This window comes from Argopecten irradians, chromosome 11 (assembly GCF_041381155.1).
Source record: "Argopecten irradians isolate NY chromosome 11, Ai_NY, whole genome shotgun sequence".
Taxonomy (NCBI): domain Eukaryota; kingdom Metazoa; phylum Mollusca; class Bivalvia; order Pectinida; family Pectinidae; genus Argopecten; species Argopecten irradians.
Window position 1 is genome coordinate 39,826,390 of NC_091144.1, and position 18,521 is coordinate 39,844,910.

The following is an 18,521-nucleotide window of genomic DNA, read 5'->3' on the forward strand; positions in this document are numbered from 1 at the left end:
AAGAAAAATGACAAAATTGTTAAGTTACTTACAGTAAGGGTGATTAATTGAGAAAGTAAACATCGGGTATTATAATGAGTTGTAGCCTCATTAGATATAGAAAAATGTACACAATGTAATCAAACACCAACATGATTATATCATATTATTCATGTCGATATACCATCCAAGTTAAAGTAGATAACGTTTCTACATCGGGTCTAATAGTTATAAGTTTATTATATGCTTATTTTGTTGATAATAATTGTCATTAATCAACGAATTTAACGTATGCTGATTCTTCGTTCAACATAATACTACAGTTTTGTAGTATCCATAAAGGGATTTAGTGTGGAAGGAGAGGGTTGTGTATTAAGTCAAGGAAAAAAGAATGTTCGATATATGTCATAAGAAACAGAAATGAAAGCCACAGCGAGTTTTTTTTCCAATATATTTTTTAACCTATGCATATTAATTTTTTACATAAGTCGGCATGTTTAATGTACAAGGCTCGAAATTTAATCAATATTTAAATCTGCTGTAAAAAAAATGCATATCACACTTTTGCTATCTAGTCCCTTGTTTTGTAAAATTTTGTATCAAACCATGTGTCCTAAATATCATTATTTTCTTTTATTGAAACAACTGTAAATGTATATATATATATATATATGATAAATTTAAAGAAAAATCCTTACGGACGAAATCTATAAGAGAAATAAAAACAATAACGACTGACTAGAAAAATGACAAAATTGTTAATTTTTTGTCATTTTTGGAACTAGTCAGTCGTTATTGTGTTTATTTCGTATATATATATATATATATATATATATATATATCCAAACCAAGTATGGGCAGGACCGGCTTATAAATAGTACCGGAAATAACTTTTGGGGCCGGAACGACCTGTGTACGGTGTTCTGTAATTTACATCAACGAGCACTTGCGCGCATGCGCATATCAACAAGCGCCATTTTGGAAGCAAACAGTTTAAATGGCTTGGGAAAATCACAAAGTTTTGACGTTCCCTAGCTATTTCAATACGTAAGGGAGAGACACGCTTGCAGATGACAGCCCAGTCTACCTTCCATAGTTGATTTAAATTTGGTGTTGATAGCAGTCAAAATGTGGATACTTGACGCCATTTACGCTTTGTTTTGGAACTCTCTGTTAGATTTCGTGTTTTTCATTATTATCGATGCCTTTGCGAAGATAACTTTGGGAGATTCGAGGTAAACATATGCTTGCTATTTACACTTTTAAAAACGTTAATGCGTAATTTTAGTCGTTGTGTCGAACCTAATGCATAAAAGTTGCTCGCTTGGGAAAATCGTCGAAATCACCCCCCCCCCGAAATTCGTAATGTAACGTCATTATGTTTGAGCACAAAATGTTACGGTTACAATATTAATTATAAAATGACTGAAGGCAAGGCCTTAAAGGGCGAAGCCAGATGTTTCAGTAATCATTAATTATGCAATGTTAGAAAGTTCAATTTATGGAAAAAATGTTACGGTTACTATATTAATAATGCGAAAAGTGGAAAAAAACTAGAGTCATCGGCACGGGGCAATATACCGCAACACTTGATTTAGGTATTTTTCTCAAGTTATATAGCTGATATCCCTCCTAGCTTGATCATGTGGAAATATACCATTAAAGTTATTTTATGATGATCAGGGAAATAATTATAGCAAAAATGACTGAAGGCAAGGCCTTAAAGGGCGAAGCCAGATGTTTCAGTAATCATTAATTATGCAATGTTAGAAAGTTCAATTTATTTGGAAATAATGGGTCCTAATTTTCTGTTTATTTTTTTATTCATATATTCACACTCTATCCTTGTACCTAAACCCTCATTTTAGAAGGAAATCCACAAGTGAAAAAGAAATTTTTATTTCTGTAACAGATATTTCGTTATTGGTAAAAAAAAATACCATTTATTATTTGAAGGTACTGAAAAAACAAATGTTTGTTCCTTGCTGTCACCATGTGGTAATAATGTCGGGTGATATTAACCACTGATTTAATGCATTCAGAATAAGTCTCATAACGTCTTACTGATAATGATGTACAAATTAATTAATGATAATGCAGTTGGTATATGGTGTCAAGATAACAGATAAAGGGAGATAATTCAGACGATACTATGGTCGATAGAAGTTTTACTTTCAAGTTTCATATAAAGCTTAACACTACTAAATATTTTGTGTATGTGCTTTCTGTGAATGCTTTAAATTTTCATACTATGCATGTTTTGTAGTCATGATTATCATTTTTCAAAACAGGCAAATTGTTCAATTAACCCTGTTCTTTTAACTATTCTAGTGTTTGTATATATGTATTTGATTTGACAACTACAATGAGAGAACTGACTACTGTGTACACGTGTAAAAAAATATGACTTAAATTTAATTTAAATTTACTGGCATAAAAACATTGCCTCCATATTATAAGCCATCATATTATATTTAAGCGTTTCATTTCCAAAAAATAGGAAATCCACAAGTGAAAAAAGAATTTTTTATTTCTGTAACAGATATTTCGTTATTGGTAAAAAAAATACCATTTATTATTTGAAGGTACTGAAAAACAAATGTTTGTTCCTTGCTGTCACCATGATTTAACAATAAATAAATATTTAATGAATTGCGCAAGATGATGTACCGGTATTGTAATAGTTGATTTATGACATTAAGACAATGCATTCAGAATAAGTCTCGTAACGTTTTACTGATAATGATGTACAAATTTATTAATGATAATGCACTTGGTATCAAGATAACAGATAAAGGGAGATAATTCAGACGATACTATGGTCGACAGAAGTTTACTTTCAAGTTTCATATAAAGCTTAACACTGCTATATATTTTTTAATGTGCTTTCTGTGAAGCCTTTTCATACTATGCATGATTAATTGTCATGATGTTCATTTTTCAAAACAGGCAAATTAACCCTTTTCTTTTAACTATTCTAGTGTTTGTATATGTATTTGATTTGACAACTACAATGAGAGAACTGACTACTGTGTACACATGTAATAAATGTGGACTTAAATTTAATTTAAATTTACTGACATAAATATTGCCTACCATATTATAAGCTTTATATGAGAAGTGGCATTACTGATCATGATAGAACATCATGACTAGCCTTTCATTTAATTATATATCATCAGTAATTAATCTAATTATAAATTAATAGTTTCTGAGACTAGATAATATAGGTATGTATTTAGTCTGTTTACCAAATCTACTTGTTTTTTTTCCAGGTCTCGAGAGGAAAAGAAAACAATATGGTTTGGGGAGTCTGTTATCCTTGCACTTACATCCATCATCATCTACTTTTGCGACCACACTCCGATAGTTCTCATATGTCTTACTGTCCTCACCTTTGTCTATACTCAATCCAGTGGGATGACTACTGTCAGAAATTGGTACATCTCGCTGAAAACCAGATGGGATGAGTACCAACAGCACCAGGACAGCGTGGAACGGATGAGGATTCACTTGAACAACCAGCAAGCACATCAACAACAACAACAACAGCTGCAGCAGCAGCAACAACAACAAGGAATGTATCATGCAAAAAATCTATACCAAAGCAACTTAAACTTTCCTCTGAATACACAAGCTAACTCAATGCCAAATAAAAACTTTCATCCTCCCAGCAATGGTAGACAACTGCAACAAACACAACCTACACCAAATTTCTGGCCAAAATTACCTCGAATGAGACTACCAAGTGCATTTAAAAGTTCTACTACCGCCCCTTCAAATGCTACCAGTGGTTCTACTGGATGACCATTATCAGCTGAGGAGAGAAGAGTACAGTTTCTCTGCTGAAGTCCCATCAAATATAAGATCAAACCAACAAGCAGCAGTGAGAGGGACTGATTACAATAGCCCGCCCACAAAGCTATCATGGTTTGGTGAGAATTTGGTGCGCAGGCCTCTACGTCGAGGTGTTCCAGAAAGCTTCGTATCAGAGGGGTCTTCTCTGAAAAATAGATTCATATCAGCTTTTGGATTTTCATCTACGCCAGATAAGCCTCCTGGTTTGAGGAACGAAGGGCAAAATTTATGCTTCATGAACAGTATTATACAGTGTTTAGCAAGAACTCCAAAATTGACCCAGTTGTTGAGTCTAGAATCTTCTAAGGAGTCGGAATGCTCCATGGAAGAGGCGCTACTGTTATCCTCAATTGTAGAAATCATAGAAAACTGTAAAGTAGAGGGTAATACTAAAGTTTTAGATCCTATTGCATTTCGTCAGGCAGCGTCAAGTCTATCAAACAGTGTTGTTGCCATGCCAACTGGGAGACAGACACAGCAGGATGCAGCCGAGTTTTACATGTGGTTCATGGACTCACTTCACTGTCTCCTTAATAAAAATAGGAAGAGCAGCCCAAATGGTAAATATTATGTTGTAAAGTTGCAACTGAAACTTAATTGCGCTTGCATATCAAAGTTCCAGAAATGATACTTATATAGAAACAAATTAATCCATATATATCTATATAAATCAATTATTCATGCATTAGCTGTAGAAATACTGAAAAAAGGTACTAAGAATAATTTCCATGCTGTGAAAAGCATTTTGCAAAAAGTCATGATCCTATTTTTTGTCAGTTTTGGTTGGTTGTATAATATACTTTATATTTCATTTTCAGAAGACAAAAAGTCCAATACAAATGAGAGATTAAAGACATTAAAATTTATCTATGGTGATCTCAACCCAGCAAAATTACAGGACCTGAAGTTGGCTTGTTGTAAGCAAGAGGTATGTGTTACATATTATAAACAATTTTCCAATTACAAGGTGATGGAACTCCAAAGTCATGTCTGTGCAAACATTTACTCACTATATGGCCAGTAATTCTTCTTTGAGTTCTATTCAGTGAAGTTCAGTGTGATCAAGACATATTCCACAATCAAAGAACTTAGAGGTTCCAGGGCATCCAGTAGTTGACCCTTGCAATTTAATTTACTTTCAACAGATTCAGAGGTCTAATCATCATTTCTCAGAAAGAGTCGAAGGCTAGATATGAAAAATAAACATGTGTTTCAATCCCAAGAGTCATATCTGATTTTTGGGAGTCAAATTACAATGCATACTCTCAGGGTCTACTGGATGCCCCTGGTTTCAACCTAAATGGTAAAATTAAAATTGGGTACATTGATTGTGGCCAAAAACCAGGTTCATTCTATTGCAATTGTGACACATACATTTTCAGTCCAGCTCTCTCCTTTAGACTATGACTGAAGGTATTGCACCTTCATACTTTGTTTAAATTTAGCAGGGTTTGGGCTGGCTGGGAGTTCCAACAATGAGTCCTACACAGATAAAAAGGGGTCCCCTTATGCTATTAGAATATTAATGGACAGTCTGACTTTTTAAAAAAAAATGGGTTCCTTTTCATTTCCTATGCATAAAAAGGATATGAGAATGGCTTGAAAGAAAATCCTAAGCAGTTTACTTTAGGTATGTCTTATTAAGAGGAATATATTCCTTTTAATACAAATGCAAAAGGAATGTAACCTCCTATTCTCACCATGGCCTGTGTATATACTTATCAGTATATATGTATGATGAAAACAAAAAAACATTGGAAACACTTTTATTACAAATGAAATGTTTTATTCATTGCAGATTGAACAAGCACATGGTCTACAAAATAACTCTTATGCCGAACCTGTACAACGACTGAGCGACTTGGAATGGCTGACATACAAAGCCGAGAACAGCTCGGTGATAGATAACCTCTTCACTGGCCAGCTAGTCATTGGATACCACTGCCTTACTGACAATCGTATCACTGTCAATATGCAAACCTTTAATATACTCCCAGTACCAATTGTGTCTCCTCGTGAGGTTTCTGGCTTAGTCATGCTTGCCGACTGCTTCACAACATTTTGTAATGTAGAGCATCTAACAGGACAGGATGGTCTGGATCATACCGCGTGGTGTCCTGGGGCAGAGAAAACTTCTACACCAGTACGCAATGTATTCAGCCCCTCTGCGCCAAAAGTGAATGGAAGGAAAAGAGTATTCTCAAGTGTGGACTCAGTGCTAGGGGCTTCACCTGTTCCGAGTAATCCAATGTCTCCAATACCGGGGAATGGTGAGTTTGTGAATGACAGTGGCTTTCAGGATTCTCTGTTCAAAACATCAACTCCTATTGCAGACGGCGGGGAAATTCAGCTTTATACCTCAGCACCAGAGGTTGAAGGATGCACAGAGAAGATGTCTACTTCGGCAGCTACCGGAATGTCTTGTAATACAGCTTATGAGGTTTAATTACAATCCGTTCAGCAGACAGTCAAATAAAATTCAGACACCTGTGTCTATCCCGCTTCGTGATCTAGATCTTACACAGATCATGTTTGATACCGTCACCAACCGCGAGGATTTGTCCGCACCAGAACACAGTCACAAGTACGACTTGTATGGAGTTTGTGTCCATCTCGGTGCAGATACGACCAGCTACGGACACTATATCAGCTATTGTCTACAGCCAGAAAACAACACCTGGTACAAGTTTGACGACGAGAATGTCACGGAAGTCAACATGGAGTATGAACTGACAATGCGGGAGCTCAGAGAAAACGCGTACATCCTCTTCTACAAAAAGGCAGCCACAACGTCCACCCAAACCTGAACCTTCTATACTCTGTGAACTGTGTTAAAAATGTTCTATTCTAATTTCTATTCAATGGCTGCACAATTTTATAGTACACTGATCTCAATTTTCTTAACAAAAATACTGTTAATACCATTAAAATGTAAATAGATTTCAAGATCTGTTAAAATTTGATGTTGCACTTGCCGGTGCCATGGATTTATTACATTGTCCCAAAATGTTTTTATTCTCTCATGAATGTGACAAAATATAGATTGAAGACTATTTTTATGTTCGATAATTAAATTAAGTGTGTAATAAATGTAAAGAAATTAAGAATGTGTGCATTATACATTTCCTTCAGTTTAGGTAATTCCTTCATTTTTATGTGTCGTACTTAATAGTGATTAGTACTGTATCACCGACTGCCCTCCTTCCCCCCCCCTCCAATTTTTTTTATACAACTGTCAAATGTATAATGAAATGGTGTTGTCAATTCTTTTGTCGTAATCCAGTTCCTCATCAGTAGAGCTCCAAATTCCGTCTTTGCATATTACAGAGTTAGCTCCCTTGCAGGTAGGTAATGATATATTCTTCCCTCATTATTTTGTGATCGCAGCTCACGCCGTTTTCTCTGAAAACTATGGCGGTACTTCGCAAATACATGACACCACAAATCACAATCAATACCTACCTGCAAGGGAAGATAACTCTGTAATATGCAAATAAAGAATAGGTTTTTGCTTGATCATCAAGTAAACTTGGTTAGACTTTTCAGTGTATGGGTTGGGATGGCAGTGTGAAGCTTAGCTGCTAATTATATAAGCAGACATTACTGAACCCAGGGGTGTTCTGAATGAGAAAATATAACAAATTGCAACTACCAGGTATTTTTCAAATTCTCATGGTCCAGATTTGTTTTAAACCAATTCTCCTTAAAGTGGCTTAAAATTAATTATAAGGACAAGCGTTAAGGCCTATTTCCAAATATCTTTAATTTAAATTCCTTGTTGTTGGGTATTTCACTGGTTTCTTTCCTATTCCTTTGGTCATGTTTTATATGCTATAAATGTTTATAATATTCAGTGACTTGCTAATTGCTAAAGAAAATTTACAAGAATTATTTGTATGAGATTACATATTCACATTGGGTACATATATATTGCCCAATGTCTCGCAGTACATGCCAAGTGATACCTTGTTGTTACTTTTAAATTTGTTGGCATCAATTTAGAAGAAAATTTATTACCAGCAGTAACTGATTTAAATCAATATGATGCAATGATTTCAACTCCTCTGCATTTTGATATATTTTATTTGTCTCTTTTTGGCAATGAATAGTCGGCATATTACAATTTGAAGAGTCACTGGCCATGGCCAGCACTTTTGATGTTTTTTCATGAATAGCTTTATTTATCAATTTGATATCTTATCATCCATGTTGTTAAGGCGTACTATTAATTACCTTTACTCATATGAAGTTCTGCTGTTTATTTAGAATTGGATTTCATCCCTGGGTTATTATTGAAATTCTCATGTACTGACCAAATGGCAGATGGTATTTAAAAGGAGAAACCTCTCAAAACATAATTTTTTATATCATTCATTTGCTGTAAAAATTCATGGTTGATAAATTATTTTTTAATCGTAAAATGATGCTTTGTTATTTTTGTTACAGTCTAATATTCAAAAGCCAATGAGAATAATTCACGTACCACATTGTACCCAATAATGTTTGTGCGGGAATATTGTTTCTACTGGTGATGGAATGATGTCAAAAGATGATATCCCGTGCTAATGTCATTTAAGCGGAAAGATTACAAATATGTACATTCCATCACGACTGGAGATACTAGTCCCGTAGACATTATCGGGCAGCACGTTATGCATGGATTAGCACCTTTATATGTTGCTTATGTGATGGTGATAATCACCTGATGGAAAACCGTTTTATTTCCGTGTATACAATATTTCGCATCCAACATAATCATGAGAGATATAAATTTGTGATAAAGAGCTCAAATTCGTGATTAAGGCTTTTAATGGTAATTGCTCCTTAATATTTACATGAAACAGTTCATGTGAAATATGTATATTTCTGAAAACGAGTTTTTGCGAAATATGTATCTTGCAAAAATAAAGCATTTTCCAGTAATATCGCCTTTCCCCTATTTGCCCTGCATGGGGCCTCGGGAGGCTGAGTTGAGAAGTTCTGACATGTGCTATTACCACTATTCCTGTCTATACTACCATACTAAAGGTACTTCGAAGTCTTTTACCACAAAATAATACAGAACAGGACGGTTGGTCATTTTGTCGAGAAGTCATAATGTATAGAGATGGTTTTCACACTATTGACCTGGATTGAAACTTAAGGTCAATGCCATTCATGTTAGTCCTGTATAAAAGATGAATTTCCGGGTTTCTGAATGAAGGATTGGATAACAAGGTTATTCAACAAACTTGATAGTTCATCATATCACCACAGGATAATATATATCTAAATGTACATGTACTGCAGTACAATATATCAAGTTGAATACACAAGACTAGGGATCAACAAAATGGAGGGGGGGGGGGGGGGGGTGTTTAGGGTTACCAATATCTAAATCAAATAGTTGTATTTTGTGTGTAAAGTTGTATCACTTTGCAAGGAAATGTACCTGTGCCATATTGATCAAAATCAAGTTCACAGACGCAGAGAAACGTGTATGTTACATTACTGACAAAATTATCTAATAAATACAGCATTGTGGAAACAAAATAAGATGTTTTATACGTAAATTTGGTATGTTTGTCGGGGATTCATGAGCTCTGTACATGTCTTAAAATATCAAAGGTCACTAAATATTTGATTTAATGATAAATATGTTGCGCTTTTCGGTAAGATGAATAGAAAATGGTCAGATTTCTATACCAAACACAACCGAATGATTACATAAACTGTTCCCCCTGAATATTACAAGAGGCAAATCCAGATTTTACGATGCAATGATTGATTACAAAATCACATCATTTGAGGACTTTATTTTCTACAAAACATATAAAAAAAATTCAACAATAAATGGTAATGAAATGTTGAATAAATAATACTCACATATTTGTTATCTATAAAAATTCATTTGAGTGTATATAGCTATATAACTAGCAGAGACATTGAAAGTGTCAGCAACACATAATTTATGTACAATTACTGAATGCATGAAACCATTTTAAATATAATTGAATAGACTATTTTTTCAATAATTTAATCTTAACATATATCTTGAAATATACTGTACATTCGGTTTAATTTCATGGGCAAACATTTCTGCGATTTGAACCTAAAATTAAATTTCGGAGAATGCAAATTTTTGTGATAGCATAAATAATTCAACCAATAAAAAATTTGCAACCATGGTGATATGGCCAACGAAATCACAAAAAAAATATCCCTGCAAAAAATTACCTGCTATACAGTTACAGCTGTGTTCATTGGCAATACATGATCATATTTTAAATTGAAGCTGCACAACAGTCATATATATAGTCATTGTCTGAAAATTTCATGACAAAAAATGAATTCCATTTCAAACATCTTCTTTTCCATTTCATAGAAAATATTGCACATTTCAACATCAATATTCAAAGATTATATAACGGTGATACTTGTGATGCAGACAAGTTTGATCTTTATCACACATCTACTCTGCGTCTTTTCTGGAAGCCATTGAAGTCATCTGTAAAAGAAGATATTATGAATTAGAAATCGGCTCCCAGGTGTTTTTAGATTTTTTTTGAAAAATAACTAGGAATTTGGTGACTGAATATGTGTGTGTGTGTGCGCTAGTTGTATAGAAAGGATGTAGGTACATTATATCTGTTATTGTTCTTATTTGTCACAAAACCATGCTTGTACGTTTGGCGATTCCTGGCAAAAGATGAAAGCTATGAGTTATCAATTTTAATTTGTCTAAATGAAACCATGTGAGCTTATGCCTTACAGTTGCGTTTGTCTGTCTAGATCTGTCTCTCAACATTTTAGGTACAAAATCATCATTTTCATAACTACTACTAGTAAAAATTTGATCAAATTTGCTAGCTGGCTGCAATTCCTCTAAGAGATGGGAATTCAAAATTGTAGAAATTGTAGGTTGATGCTGGAGTGGCAGGGTCTTAAGAGATGAATTGGTTATAATCATATAAACAACTTCTCTAAAAGTAATTAAAAGATATCACTGATATATATTATAACTGATACCATCCCTATTGGTTAGGGACTGAAATTAACTCATTCACCCTGAAGATACATTTAGGCTCTTCTCAAACAAAGAATAGACCAGTCCATTATGAAATTTCAGGGGTGAATGAGTTATACAAATAGTTGGGCTGACCTGCCAGGGAACCTGTATTGGGACATACCTGGTGGGTTTTCTCCAGGTAGCTTTCTAGGTTGGGCAGTCTTAGTGACAGGAAAATGTCTGTTCATTGTAGCATCAGTACCTTGTCCAGTAGTTCCTGGGTTTACTTGGCGTCCGGGACTTTCTGATGTTGTTATGTGTTGTCCGGCTCTCTTATTTACACCTTTATCTGTTTTCCCCCAATTCCATCCAAAGGCTCAATGTTTTCTAAATCCAGAGACTGACTCCAGATCTCGGCGTCCTCTGCACAAAGATGAATATTTAATAATTCAACTAAAATTCTGTGTTATTATTAAACATTTAAACCACGAACATTTTTGCCAATACGGCCTTAAATGAAACTCTCCAAATCCTGTGGGTTTTTTTTTTTTAATTGATTGCCAATTCTTGAAGCCACATTTATAATCTTGTATACATATTAAGGCAGAAATCATTTATGAAGTATAACAGCACTTACATCCTTATTAAGTACACCAAGTACATTTGGGCCTATTGAATGTATTGAAATTTTAAAAATCCAAAGTTTTGAATACTCTTCTCTCTGGAAATGAACACATTTTGTATTTCAATAGCCAAAACTACTCTTCTGTGCTAAATCCAGAGTGATTCCATAAGCCCTACATTTTCTAAATGGGCAAGCTTAAAATAGCATTCAATTTCATCATTTAAACTAAGACTTATGTTCACATTTTTTTTTAATCAATAAAGAATTGATTGAAAACTGACCAAAGTTGCCATCTTCAACCAGTAATTGGTCTTTGTGGTCAGTGTCCGGCTGGTCAGAGTTACTATGTGGCCGTCCGCTACTACCAAGCTGACTGCGGCGCTTTCCGATGTTGGGTTTAGGACTAGAGGTGCTAATGGGTGGGCCCAATGGGTAGGCTGGTGTGGAAGCTGCCATAGGGGACCTAAAAACAGTTTACAGTCGAGAGCTACAATACCCTTTTAATTGACGAAGAAAACAAATATCTCAATGTCTCAAGCAAGACTTGTTGCTGTTATCTGCCTTCATTCCTTACCTATATTGTTCAGTGTGGTCTGGTCGGAGGACTGAATTTGATTTTTCAACCTTTGTTGGAATTCTATCTGCTTCTGTCTTTGTCTGTGTATTCTTTCATTTCTCATCTTTTCATCTTCTTTGCTGTAATATTTTTGAAAAGTAGTGATGTGTCTATCATTTTCGTACAATGATAACATGCATATATTTTCAAATCAGTAACATACTGTATATGATATCCAAAATAAAATCTTAATGCAGGTTTTAATTAATTTGTAAGATTATTTCGAAGTACTATTAAAGTCTAAAGTATGATTACACTTACCTTGGCATGTTTTGAATTAATAAATGAGCACAAAACAACCCTGACATTTTTTTCCGCATTTTCTAAAAAAACTTCGGGGGCGAGACTAACATCTCTACTTCCGTTACGGAATCCGGAAAGAATACAAAGAACGGCAAGAATTAAAAGAGCTGAAAAATATATATACCACTAAAATATGTGAGTTAAACAGTCACCCAACCTATCACCATATTGAGGATCGACCAGCTGGACAGACTGTGTCCTCCTGTGATTGGCCAATGAAGAACCAGTAGTAATCGCCACCTGGTGGAAGAAGAGGTCCCTTATTTGATTGGCTGGTAGAGAGCCTCGTCGTGTTGACATCTGGTGTGCTACAGATGATGAGCTAGCCTCGGAAGCCTGACTACTGTCAGAAATTGGTACATCTCGCTGAAAACCAGATGGGATGAGTACCAACAGCACCAGGACAGCGTGGAACGGATGAGGATTCACTTGAACAACCAGCAAGCACATCAACAACAACAACAACAGCTGCAGCAGCAGCAACAACAACAAGGAATGTATCATGCAAAAAATCTATACCAAAGCAACTTAAACTTTCCTCTGAATACACAAGCTAACTCAATGCCAAATAAAAACTTTCATCCTCCCAGCAATGGTAGACAACTGCAACAAACACAACCTACACCAAATTTCTGGCCAAAATTACCTCGAATGAGACTACCAAGTGCATTTAAAAGTTCTACTACCGCCCCTTCAAATGCTACCACTGGTTCTACTGATGACCATTATCAGCTGAGGAGAGAAGAGTACAGTTTCTCTGCTGAAGTCCCATCAAATATAAGATCAAACCAACAAGCAGCAGTGAGAGGGACTGATTACAATAGCCCGCCCACAAAGCTATCATGGTTTGGTGAGAATTTGGTGCGTAGGCCTCTACGTCGAGGTGTTCCAGAAAGCTTCGTATCAGAGGGGTCCTCTCTGAAAAATAGATTCATATCAGCTTTTGGATTTTCATCTACGCCAGATAAGCCTCCTGGTTTGAGGAACGAAGGACAAAATTTATGCTTCATGAACAGTATTATACAGTGTTTAGCAAGAACTCCAAAATTGACCCAGTTGTTGAGTCTAGAATCTTCTAAGGAGTCGGAATGCTCCATGGAAGAGGCGCTACTGTTATCCTCAATTGTAGAAATCATAGAAAACTGTAAAGTAGAGGGTAATACTAAAGTTTTAGATCCTATTGCATTTCGTCAGGCAGCGTCAAGTCTATCAAACAGTGTTGTTGCCATGCCAACTGGGAGACAGACACAGCAGGATGCAGCCGAGTTTTACATGTGGTTCATGGACTCACTTCACTGTCTCCTTAATAAAAATAGGAAGAGCAGCCCAAATGGTAAATATTATGTTGTAAAGTTGCAACTGAAACTTGCATATCAAAGTTCCAGAAATGATACTTATATAGAAACAAATTAATCCATATATATCTATATGTAAATCAATTATTCATGCATTAGCTGTAGAAATACTGAAAAAGGTACTAAGAATAATTTCCATGCTGTGAAAAGCATTTTGCAAAAAATCATGATCCTATTTTTTGTCAGTTTTGGTTGGTTGTATAATATACTTTATATTTCATTTTCAGAAGACAAAAAGTCTAATACAAATGAGAGATTAAAGACATTAAAATTTATCTATGGTGATCTCAACCCAGCAAAATTACAGGACCTGAAGTTGGCTTGTAAGCAAGAGGTATGTGTTACATATTATAAACAATTTTCCAATTACAAGGTGATGGAACTCCAAAGTCATGTCTGTGCAAACATTTACTCACTATATGGCCAGTAATTCTTCTTTGAGTTCTATTCAGTGAAGTTCAGTGTGATCAAGACATATTCCACAATCAAAGAACTTAGAGGTTCCAGGGCATCCAGTAGTTGACCCTTGCAATTTAATTTACTTTCAACAGATTCAGAGGTCAAATCATCATTTCTCAGAAAGAGTCGAAGGCTAGATATGAAAAATAAACATGTGTTTCAATCCCAAGAGTCATATCTGATTTTTGGGAATCAAATTACAATACATTCTCTCAGGGGTCTATTGTTGTCCCTGGTTTCAACCTAAATGGTAAAATTAAAATTGGGTACAATGATCGTGGCCAAAAACCAGGTTCATTCTATTGCTATTGTGACACATACATTTTCAGTCCTGCTCTCTCCCTTAGACTATGACTAAAGGTATTGCACCTTTATACTTTGTTTAAATTTAGCAGGGTTTGGGCTGGCTGGGAGTTCCAACAATGAGTCCTACACAGATAAAAAGGGGTCCCCTTATGCTATTAGAATATAAATGGCAGTCTGACTTTTTAAAAAAAAATGGGTTCCTTTTCATTTCCTATGCATAAAAAGGATATGAGAATGGCTTGAAAGAAAATCCTAAGCAGTTTACAGGAATGTAACCTCCTATTCTCACCATGGCCTGTGTATATACTTATCAGTACATATATGTATGATGAAAACAAAAAAACATTGGAAACACTTTTATTACAAATGAAATGTTTTATTCATTGCAGATTGAACAAGCACATGGTCTACAAAATAACTCTTATGCCGAACCTGTACAACGACTGAGCGACTTGGAATGGCTGACATACAAAGCCGAGAACAGCTCGGTGATAGATAACCTCTTCACTGGCCAGCTAGTCATTGGATACCACTGCCTTACTGACAATCGTATCACTGTCAATATGCAAACCTTTAATATACTCCCAGTACCAATTGTGTCTCCTCGTGAGGTTTCTGGCTTAGTCATGCTTGCCGACTGCTTCACAACATTTTGTAATGTAGAGCATCTAACAGGACAGGATGGTCTGGATCATACCGCGTGGTGTCCTGGGGCAGAGAAAACTTCTACACCAGTACGCAATGTATTCAGCCCCTCTGCGCCAAAAGTGAATGGAAGGAAAAGAGTATTCTCAAGTGTGGACTCAGTGCTAGGGGCTTCACCTGTTCCGAGTAATCCAATGTCTCCAATACCGGGGAATGGTGAGTTTGTGAATGACAGTGGCTTTCAGGATTCTCTGTTCAAAACATCAACTCCTATTGCAGACGGCGGGAAATTCAGCTTTATACCTCAGCACCAGAGGTTGAAGGATGCACAGAGAAGATGTCTACTTCGGCAGCTACCGGAATGTCTTGTAATACAGCTTATGAGGTTTAATTACAATCCGTTCAGCAGACAGTCAAATAAAATTCAGACACCTGTGTCTATCCCGCTTCGTGATCTAGATCTTACACAGATCATGTTTGATACCGTCACCAACCGCGAGGATTTGTCCGCACCAGAACACAGTCACAAGTACGACTTGTATGGAGTTTGTGTCCATCTCGGTGCAGATACGACCAGCTACGGACACTATATCAGCTATTGTCTACAGCCAGAAAACAACACCTGGTACAAGTTTGACGACGAGAATGTCACGGAAGTCAACATGGAGTATGAACTGACAATGCGGGAGCTCAGAGAAAACGCGTACATCCTCTTCTACAAAAAGGCAGCCACAACGTCCACCCAAACCTGAACCTTCTATACTCTGTGAACTGTGTTAAAAATGTTCTATTCTAATTTCTATTCAATGGCTGCACAATTTTATAGTACACTGATCTCAATTTTCTTAACAAAAATACTGTTAATACCATTAAAATGTAAATAGATTTCAAGATCTGTTAAAATTTGATGTTGCACTTGCCGGTGCCATGGATTTATTACATTGTCCCAAAATGTTTTTATTCTCTCATGAATGTGACAAAATATAGATTGAAGACTATTTTTATGTTCGATAATTAAATTAAGTGTGTAATAAATGTAAAGAAATTAAGAATGTGTGCATTATACATTTCCTTCAGTTTAGGTAATTCTTTCATTTTTATGTGTCGTACTTAATAGTGATGAATACTATATTACTGACTCCCCCCCCCCCTCCCCCCCCCCCAATTTTTTTTTTTACAACTGTCAAATGTATAATGAAATGGTGTTGTCAATTCTTTTGTCGTAATCCAGTTCCTCATCAGTAGAGCTCCAAATTCCGTCGTTGCAAATTACAGAGTTAGCTCCCTTGCAGGTAGGTAATGATATATTCTTCCCTCATATTATTTTGTGATCGCAGCTCACGCCGTTTTCTCTGAAAACTATGGCGGTACTTCGCAAATACATGACACCACAAATCACAATCAATACCTACCTGCAAGGGAAGATAACTCTGTAATATGCAAATAAAGAATAGGTTTTTGCTTGATCATCAAGTAAACTTGGTTAAACTTTTCAGTGTATGGGTTTGGATGGCAGTGTGAAGCTAAGCTGCTAATTATATAACCAGACATTACTGAACCCAGGGGTGGTCTGAATGAGAAAAATATGATAACAAATTGCAACTACCAGGTATTTTCAAATTCTCATGGTCCAGATTTGTTTTAAACCAATTCTCCTTAAAGTGGCTTAAATTAATTATAAGGACAAGCGTTAAGGCCTATTTCCCAAATATCTTGAATTTAAATTCCTTGTTGGTTGGATATTTCACTGGTTTCTTTCCTATTCCTTTGGTCATGTTTTATCATCCTCGATATTCCAGGGGTTCCGATCACTTACGATCTCTACACCCCTGGACTATCTCATAGTAAAACTGGGGGCAACAGAACAGAATAGGTAATTTAGTCATTTGATGTACATCAAAAGAGCCGTATAACGGTACACTGTGGTCGACTGTGTGACTTTGATGTTAGGCGTCGATCTCTCTGTAATCTTCAAAGGAAATCTTTGCTGGCCTGTGATTGGTCAAATGTTTTCCGCTGAACTGCCTTCAATTTCACTATGAGATAGTCCAGGGGTGTAGAGATCGTAAGTGATCGGAAGCCCTGGAATATCGAGGATGATGTTTTATATACTATAAATGTTTATGATATTCAGTGACTTGCTAATTGCTAAAGAAAATTTACAAGAATTATTTGTATGAGATTACATATTCACATTGGGTACATATATATTGCCCAATGTCTCGCAGTACATGCCAAGTGATATCTTGTTGTTACTTTTAAATTTGTTGGCATCAATTTAGAAGAAAATTTATTACCAGCAGTAACTGATTTAAATCAATATGATGCAATGATTTCAACTCCTCTGCATTTTGATATATTTTATTTGTCTCTTTTTGGCAATGAATAGTCGGCATATTACAATTTGAAGAGTCACTGGCCATGGCCAGCACTTTTGATGTTTTTTCATGAATAGCTTTATTTATCAATTTGATATCTTATCATCCATGTTGTTAAGGCGTACTATTAATTACCTTTACTCATATGAAGTTCTGCTGTTTATTTAGAATTGGATTTCATCCCTGGGTTATTATTGAAATTCTCATGTACTGACCAAATGGCAGATGGTATTTAAAAGGAGAAACCTCTCAAAACATAATTTTTTATATCATTCATTTGCTGTAAAAATTCATGGTTGATAAATTATTTTTCAATCGTAAAATGATGCTTTGTTATTTTTGTTACAGTCTAATATTCAAAAGCCAATGAGAATAATTCACGTACCACATTGTACCCAATAATGTTTGTGCGGGAATATTGTTTCTACTGGTGATGGAATGATGTAATGATATCCCGTGCTAACGTCATTTAAGCGGAAAGACTACAAATATGTACATTCCATCACGACTGGAGATACTAGTCCCGTAGACATTATCGGGCAGCACGTTATGCATGGATTGGCACCTTTATATGTTGCTATGTGATGGCGATAATCACCTGATGGAAAACCGTTTTATTTCCGTGTATACAATATTTCGCATCCAACATAATCATGAGAGATATAAATTTGTGATAAAGAGCTCAAATTCATGATTAAGGCTTTTAATGGTAATCGCTCCTTAATATTTACATGAAACAGTTCTTGTGAAATATGTATATTTCTAAAAACGAGTTTTTTGCGAAATATGTATCTTGCAAAAATAAAGCATTTTCCAGTAATATCGCCTTTCCCCTATTTTGCCCTGCATTGGCGCCTTGGGAGGCTGAGTTGAGAAGTTCTGACATGTGCTATTACCACTATTCCTGTCTATACTACCATACTAAAGGTACTTCGAAGTCTTTTACCACAAAAATAATACAGAACAGGACGGTTTGGTCATTTTGTCGAGAAGTCATAATGTATATAGA

At 35.6% G+C, this 18,521-nt stretch overlaps 1 protein-coding gene, 1 long non-coding RNA gene and 1 pseudogene across 2 annotated transcripts; 2 read left to right on the top strand and 1 right to left on the bottom strand.

Annotated features, from left to right (window-relative positions):
- The first annotated feature begins 940 nt into the window (after nt 1–940).
- LOC138335548 (ubiquitin carboxyl-terminal hydrolase Usp2-like) lies at nt 941–8,258 on the top strand (annotated as a pseudogene).
- A 1,278-nt stretch (nt 8,259–9,536) lies between these two features.
- Nucleotides 9,537–11,905, bottom strand: LOC138334244 (uncharacterized). The gene is made up of 3 exons (XR_011210075.1): nt 11,732–11,905; nt 11,007–11,248; nt 9,537–10,324 (listed from the first exon to the last, which is right to left on the bottom strand). It is a non-coding gene; the product is annotated as an uncharacterized lncRNA (long non-coding RNA).
- Nucleotides 11,906–12,712: 807 nt separating this feature from the next.
- LOC138335549 (ubiquitin carboxyl-terminal hydrolase Usp2-like) lies at nt 12,713–16,285 on the top strand. The gene is made up of 3 exons (XM_069284688.1): nt 12,713–13,702; nt 13,952–14,058; nt 14,879–16,285. Exons 1-3 carry the CDS (start codon nt 12,787–12,789, stop codon nt 15,884–15,886), a joined length of 2,031 nt encoding a protein of 676 aa, XP_069140789.1. The 5' UTR covers nt 12,713–12,786; the 3' UTR covers nt 15,887–16,285.
- Nucleotides 16,286–18,521: the final 2,236 nt, after the last annotated feature.